Genomic DNA, 7,925 nt, shown 5'->3' with positions numbered 1-7,925 from the left:
TTGAACAGTAGTGTTAGATAGAATTTTGCATAGGAAACTGCAACGTCACTTCGCTAGAATGAATAAAAGTATAGATTATTTAGAAAAAGGGAGAAGATTGTGTTCAGCGAAGCGATTTCCAGTCTACATCGGGTCTCACGCACATGCTGGAGACTACACCGGGAGCATCGGACACAGTATATGAGCCCAACAGTCTCACAGGTGAAGTGTCATCTCATCTGGAAGTAATGTTTGAGGTCTTGAGTGGTGGTGAGGGAGGTTGGTTGGAGCCGGCCTGCTGGGTGTCTCCAGCGTGTGTGCATAGGAGCATTGAAAATTATGTTTCACTCTCTATTGATGAAAAAGGCAATTGCCATTGCAGACCGTACAGAGGAAGTGCATTAGAATGATTCCAGGAATGAAAGGACTGACCTATGAGGAGTGTTTCGTGGCACTACTCACTGCAGTTCACTATAATGTGTGAGTGGTGGGTGGAGGTGAATCGTATAGAAGCATATTAAAATTGAAATGTCTAGTTATAATGGAGTAAAGGGGAATGGATAAGGGTGTGGTAAAGATTAGAGGAAGTAGTACTGTCAGGAAAAGTGAGGAAAGGGATTGTGTAGTGTAGCCGGCAGAAGAAGATGGTGCACAGAGTGATGTGGAACTTGGAAAGAGGGGCAGAAAGGGAGTGAGTGAAAATGGGGAAGATAAAAGGCAGAGTAATGGGGAAGATGTAGAGAGTAGTGAGGGGGAAGAGGCGAGAGAGAGTGTGGAGAATGAGGGACAAGAGAATGAGAAAGAACGGGGAGACAGAGGGGGAGAGAATGATTGCAGAAAAGGGTAGAAAGGGGTGAGGTTGTAAAATGAGAGAAATTGCGACAGCGAAAGGAGAGACTGAAGGGTTAGTGGAGAAGTAAACGGGAAGACGGAGAGAGAATGGAGAGAGTGTGAATGAAGAGCTACAGTGGAAGAGAGGAAGAAAAGGGCCAGATCCGGGCAGAAGGTGTGTGGAGAGGGAAAGCGACAGGGGAGGGGAGACGGCGTAGTTGTAGGTATAAAAAATGGCCTAAGAGAGAGATAGAGTAATCCATAAGGTGCAACGGGAGGAACAGAATCGCTGAGTAGTAAAGGGAGGGAGGAAGTGAGAGAAGGAGTGGCATGGAGAGGAGGGGTCAGGGGTATAAAAGCAAGATCTGACTTGTGGACAGATATTGTAAAAGAGAGCGACTCAGAGACGTAGGAGAGTGAGGGAGAGAGTTTCAACAAAGCAGCGAGTGATAGAGAGAGACATGGAGGCAAACAGAACACCAATATGGTCAGACCCCAAGGAAGCCGATGCATCTGTCCAGATGATCGCAGATAAGGTGAGTTATCCACATTTCCAGAAAAAAAAATCTCACTACTCGCGACCCCCCGCTCTCCTAATTTACTTGTTTTGAAGGGCAGAGAGAGAGAGGAAGTTTCAGGGAGCTGGTGAGAAAAAAAAAAACAGAGGGAGAAAATTGAATGGACTTAGAGATGCGTTAAATGGTAAGAGAGTTAGAGGAGGGACGATATAGGAGAGGAGACAGAGACGGGAGATACGAGAATCGGGTAGGACTGCGCGTGGGGAAAGGAGGAGAATGGTTAATACAGTGTGAGGAAAATAGAGGAGTCTCGTTGATGAAGAAGAGTATGGCTGGAGAGCGGGAAGGATGTGGAATTTAATCGGAGGGTTAAGAAGATAGAGAGATGGGATGGGAGAACGGATAAAGGAAGAGTTGGACAGAGGGAAAAAGAGGACTGATTGAAAGGGAGAAAGAGAAGAGGTGAACGGTATAGGAAGGTGAGAAGGAGGTGGAGAGAATTTGGCAGTGAGTGGAGGGAGACGGAAGAGGAGAGATAGGGAGCAGGAGGTGGAAGAGAAACAAGCGAAGGAAGAAAGACGAGTGTAGGATCAGCAGGGGAAGTCGAGAGAGGAGAGGGACGGAGAGAGGGGAGAGGAGGAATTAAGAGTAGGGGAAATATAGAGAAGTGGGTGGGAGCAGGGAGGATGGGAGTTAATAAAAACCGAGGAAGTGGAAGTAGGGCGAGAAAGAACATGGGGAGAGGAAAGGAAGAGCAGTGGACATCGAATCACTTCTCGCGGTCGCTTCATGGAGCTTCAGATAATTATGCTCCTCGTCCTGACCAGGTTAGAGATGTTGTGGAGAAGATGATCCGCGCCACGGTGGCTATATACAGGGCGAATATCTACCGTAAGCAGGACCACCCTGACATGACGGGGACGATGTATCTGATCAAGGTAACCTTCCACACTGGGGAATCACCGAGATGAGGATTGGTGCAGCGGAGAAAAGGGTCAAGGCGAGGGGGAATGGTGTAGACATTAAGGGTGTAATGCAGACGTTAAGGGATTTCGGGGGAGGAAAGGGCTTATGTGGTGGGATGCGGCTTATGTGAAGGATGGTTTGAAGTAGACAGAGAGTGCCTCGATGACTAAGAGAGGTGTAAGGGAGGGAGCATGTGATGGAGATGGGAAGGGATATAGGGAAGGAAATCGGCAATGGACTCATGGAATCGTACAGGGAAGCGACTGGATCTTCAGGGAGATCATGAGTGCAGTTGGGAAAGAAGGGATAATGGAGACGGGATGGGGTCAATATATATGGAGGGATTTGACGGAGATGGGACGGGCGTGGTGGAGAAAGTTTGTGGTGTAGACGGGGAAACATTTAGGGGGGGTAGATGGTGATAGAGACAGGCAGAATTGCAAAGGATAGAGTGGATCGTTATGGAGATTGGGAGTGATGTAGAGAACAGAGGGCTGACAGAGAAGTGTGAGGGTGAATGCATGGGAGAGAAGAGGATGACAGAGATCAGAAGGGTCGGGAAGGGTTCATGGTGAAAGTTGGAGCATGTCCTTCTCTGACCAAGTGCCTTCCTGCAGGTGGACATTGGAGTTCCAACCAACTACCTCCACATGGAAGTGTACGTTCCTCATGACAGTGAGTCCTCTGAGTCTATTCTGCTGAGCGTCGTGGAAAACTACAAGAGTAAAGATACACTGGACTCTTTGGTCTGAGAGACGTGAGCACGCTGCCTGAGCCCTTCTCCTTGCTCTGTTTACGCCTCACCTCCTCAGAACCTACCCTGCCCAGTCACACGGGGGAGAGCAGTTACCGAACAGCTCAGTCACTGATTGGTAATAGCAATTCACAGGAGCTTCCTGTACACAGGTTTGCCCAATCACACCAGACCCCTTCCCCAGGCACCGGCATACCAGCGCTCTTGCATCTCATCGAAAAGTTACGGGTTTGCGGTTTTCAACCACCAGCAACGTTCCACCTGGCTGAGGCCATCGACAGCCACGCCCACTGAACGAGACAAGTCGCTTGCCAATAAAGCTGCATTGATATGATTGACTGTTTGTTTACTGATTTTCTACAATTTCCCCTCACTCAGTGGCTGGAAACAGAGCCACTGGGCAGGGTTCAAGAGGGCGTGTGAAAACAGACAGACAGACATACTTTATTGATCTCGAGGGAAACTGGGTTTCATTACAGCCGCACCAAGAATAGTGAAGAAATATAGCAATATAAAACCATAAGTAATTAAATCATAATAAGTTAATCATGCCAAGTAGAAATAAGTCCAGGACCAGCCTATTGGTTCAGGGTGTCTGACACTCCGAGGGAGGAGTTGTAAAGTTTGATGGCCACAGGTAGGAATGACTTCCTATGCTGTTCAGTGTTACATCTCGGTGGAATGAGTCTCTGGCTGAATGCACTCCCGTACCTAACCAGTACATTATGGAGTGGATAGGAGTCATTATCCAAGATGGCATGCAACTTGGACAGCATCCTCTTTTCAGACACCACCGCCAGAGTCCAGTTCCATCCCCACAACATCACTGGCCTTACGAATGAATTTGTTGATTCTGTTGGTGTCTGCTACATGTCAGCTTGCTGCCCAAGCACACACCAGCAAACATGATAGCACTGGCCACCACAGACTCATAGACTGGTAGAACTAAAGGGGATTAATCAAAGATTTTTTTTTTAAATTTTGAAGGGTTTGGGAACATTGAAGTGAGTGTCAAAGAGATATATTGCGAGATATTCATGGAGACATCGAGGGGTGCAGCAGAAAGAAGATATCTAGAATGTAGGGAGAAGTGGAGTTTGGGAGGAGGAGAGAGCAGTGGGAGAAAGTCCGTGGACAATGTGAGGGGCGGAATTCTAGCGAGGATGGGATCAGTCAGTGGGAAAGGCCAAAGTCATTTGTGAAGTGTCAGTGGGGGAAGAGTGTACGGGTCAAGATGTGTTCACTTGGTAGGTCTAGAATCATTGTAAGGAAGGAGAGCGTTCAAGGTAAGGGTGATTCGGATGAGGGAGCGGGGCTCTTGAGAGGATGAGGCACACTCAATAGCATGAGTTGGCTGCGTCACGCTGCAAACAGGAACCCTTGTCGAAAGTGCAGTCTTGCGTGAGCGAGAGACGGAAAGTTCGGCGCGATACGCCTACTGTACATTTCGGTACAGATGTTGCCTGGCCTGCTGAGATTCTCCAGCATTCCATGTATATTGCTGGGATTTTCAGAATCTGTGGATTTTCTCTCGCCCCAGAAATGTTATCCACGTGTGGCGTCGGCACAAGACCGGTGGGTGAGCACAGTCTTCTTCACGTGGGAAATTGATGACGGGGGAAAGAGTGGGCGTGGTCGGTGCAATGAGGGATGGAGGGCGCTTGTATGCCACTTCGTACTTTCCTCTTTCACTCCAGTCTCCTGATGAAGGCTTTCGGCCCCATATTTCGATTGTTTATTTTTCGTGCGCTACTCTCCTTCACTGACAATATCCTCTAAGGTTATGTCTATTGCTGGATCTTCCCATCTCCCAACCCTCAACCCCGCCCGGTCCCCTTTCTCGACGATCGTCTACGCGGTGCTGTCAGGGTAAAGGGGACGGGTGGCCCTTACCTTAGGTAAAAGCCGACCGATTGTCACAGTTCGTTGCGTTGTATGTGCAGATCCAACCGCTGTATCACGCTGGCTGGGCGTTGCACATCACGACTGTATTATGTGATTCTGAAAGTGCGGTAGGAGTGCGTGTAAGTGTGCGCACGCGGGCGCTACGTGCTCTATATATGTCACGGCCGGATGGAAGTGCATGACGCAGGTGGGGTGCGTTCCACGTGACTGGCTGTCAGAGGGTTGCAGCTGTTCACCATTGCCCGGCCCCTCACAAAGATGACTGTCATAACGATACAGATATCCACCCTGCCAACCATCTACTGAAAGATCATAGATAAGGCGTTTGCTACCAAATCCTCACTAACATGACTTTTGAATCATTGCTGACGTCCACACACCCATTTCCCCTTCTATCAGTCGATATTCTCAACCAGGTACGGGCTGTGTCCTACCCTCATACACTCACGTCCTCTCTGCAAGGATATTCCCCACAATTCACGGTGTCTCCTACACTACGCAGAGGATATCCTGCCCCCGATACTCTTTACTATTCTGCAACAATGCCGTTACAGAGACAAGAATGTGTGCAAATAATAGGCGGAATCACGAGGATGGGAGCGATATAGGAGGGTGAAGTTGGGAGATTGTGCGTCAAAGAAAAAAAACGAGCATTTACCATCGGATTTCATCAACTTTTGTTTTGCCAGAATCCTTCCGCCCTTCCCCACCGACCTCACGCGCCTACCGTAGGCTACGGCTGTGGGACTGTGTGTAGGACGGGGGGGGGGGAGGCGGTGGGTAGAGGAAGAGCAATGTTATAGGTGCTCACCCCTCCCTCTTGTTTCAGTGCACTCCTTCGCAACCACTCCGCATCAGGCTGCAGTTTCCTTCGCTCTGGAGGTTCGAGCTGGTTTAGAGGGCACCTTGATAATTCATACTTTAAGCTGTAGATTTGGTATAGAAGGAGTAAATGGCTGCAGTACCCGTGTCTTCAGATAGTAAAACGCCAAGCTGTGATGTGTAGTGTTGGGAAGGTAGAAGGACCGGGTGTATTTGGAAAGAAGATGTGGAAGGCGGCGAAAGATGCAGGGACTGTCAGAATGAGACAGAAAATTTTCCTGTTGTGGTCTGCGCGTGGTGCTCATTTCGAACCACTGGTATTGTTTGCTCAGAAAAGGAGAAAAGCCCTTCGGCACAACAAATGCATGCTGACGATTTCCATTCGAGACAATCTAAGTACCCGCAGTTGATCTATATCCATCTGTCGAAGTGCCGTTTAATAGTCCTTAACATGACTGCCCCCATCACTTCCTCTGGCAGCACGTGCCATAGGCAGTCGAAGTTCTAGGCGGAAAAGATGACCCTCGGGTACCCTGTTGTATGTCTTTCCCCTTCTATGCATATGCCTGAGCATTCTAGAGCTTGATTATTTAACCCAGGGGAAAGCGACTGTGCGTGTCTATGTCAGTCTTAACCTTCAAAAGCTATTAAGGTCACCCCGACTCTCCAAGGAATAAACTGCCATCCAGATCAACGTCAGTCAGTAACGCCGTCCACTGATACACAGCAACAACCTCGTAAAGCTCCATTCTTCCCTGATCGATGACAGCTTTCTTACAGCAGGGCCATTGAAATCGAACACCGCACTCCGTGCAGTCTCTCCGACGTCTATAAAACTTCTAAGATTTTTGGGTGGTACATGCTGGAGCAGGGTGTATGTGTTAGTGTGCATAGACAGAGAGAGAGAGAGAGAGAGAGAGAGAGAGAGAGAGAGAGAGGAGAGAGAGAGAGAGAGAGAGAGAGAGAGAGAGAGAGAGAGAGAGAGAGAGAGAGAGAGAGAGAGAGAGAGAGAGAGAGGGAGGGAGAGAGAGAGCGCTGAGGGAGGAGAGGTGGAGAGAGGGACTGGGCGAGAGAAGGTGGAGTGAGAGGGAATGAAACGGGAGACAGGGTGAGTGAGAGGGCAGAGAGTAAATGGTGGGACAGAGAGGGGGAGAGACAGGTAGGAGGGACAGCTGATTTTTTGGAAGGCATCGTGAGAGGTGTGGGTAGGAGGGTTGATGTTTAAAGGAGAGTTGTTGTGGAAAAGGGAGTGGAGGAGAGAGGGAAGGAAGGCGGTAGCGGGGGTGAAATGGTGAGTGACAGATGGTGTGAGAGGGAGCACGAATAATAGGGGAGAGGAAGGAGATGAGATGGTGTGAGGCTTGATGCAGAGGAAATGTGGCAGAGAAATTGATACATAGGCGGGAGAGAGTTAGAGAGAGAACGGGAATGAATTAGAGAGTGTGGGTCGATAGAAGATGCAAGGGAAAGGGTAAATAGGGGAACAGAGAGAGAGGCTGACATAGATAAGTGGAGTGATAGATGGTGAGGCAAGAGGAGAGAGAGCGGGGAAGTATGGGAGGGGAAGCTGAAGAAACGAAGGGGAGGAGGAAAGACAGAAAGGAAGGGGGAGATATAAAGATAAAAGGAGAGGGTGAGGGAATGAAAAGTGTGAGAGAAGGTGGGCAGAGGAGGCGGAAGGGAGTGCGGAAAGAGCAGACGGGACGCGGGATGAAGTGTGAAGGTGGTTAGGGAAAGGCAGAGGGAAAGTAACAAACAGAGCGAGAAATAGGAGGAGGAAAAATGAAGTGAGTGAGCACCCTCACCCAGACTCACCGGAAAAGGCACTGCGACAGGGATGGCGGCCAGGCCGACTTTCTAGAGGCTAGACCGAAAGGTGGAGCACTAAAACGGCGTCATCATGTTGGTTTTCAGCATTGTCCCCAGATGGTGGTCACACAAAGCCTTGCAGACCGTGCTCAACACATGGGGGTGGGAGGTGGAAGGAGAAGAAGAAGGGAGAGAGCGTATGATCAAGAGGAAGGTAGATAGGGGGAGAAACAGATGGGGACAGAAAAGGGTTGGAATGAGTGCTGGAAAGAGGATGGGAGTGGGAGTGAAGGAAGGAGAAAGGTAGGGATGTAGGAGAAGTTCCTCACTCCATCGCGACT

At 49.3% G+C, this 7,925-nt stretch overlaps 1 protein-coding gene across 1 annotated transcript; it reads left to right on the top strand.

Annotated features, from left to right (window-relative positions):
• The first annotated feature begins 1,207 nt into the window (after positions 1-1,207).
• Positions 1,208-3,339, top strand: LOC140730051 (leukocyte cysteine proteinase inhibitor 1-like). The gene is made up of 3 exons (XM_073050197.1): positions 1,208-1,346; positions 2,156-2,266; positions 2,912-3,339. The coding sequence occupies exons 1-3, from the start codon at positions 1,272-1,274 to the stop codon at positions 3,044-3,046; spliced, it is 321 nt and encodes a 106-aa protein (XP_072906298.1). The 5' UTR covers positions 1,208-1,271; the 3' UTR covers positions 3,047-3,339.
• Positions 3,340-7,925: the final 4,586 nt, after the last annotated feature.

Source organism: Hemitrygon akajei, chromosome 7, assembly GCF_048418815.1.
Source record: "Hemitrygon akajei chromosome 7, sHemAka1.3, whole genome shotgun sequence".
In the NCBI taxonomy this organism is placed as follows: Eukaryota; Metazoa; Chordata; class Chondrichthyes; order Myliobatiformes; family Dasyatidae; genus Hemitrygon; species Hemitrygon akajei.
The sequence above is the reverse complement of the archived record's forward strand: the minus strand, read 5'-3'. Positions and strand labels throughout refer to the sequence as shown.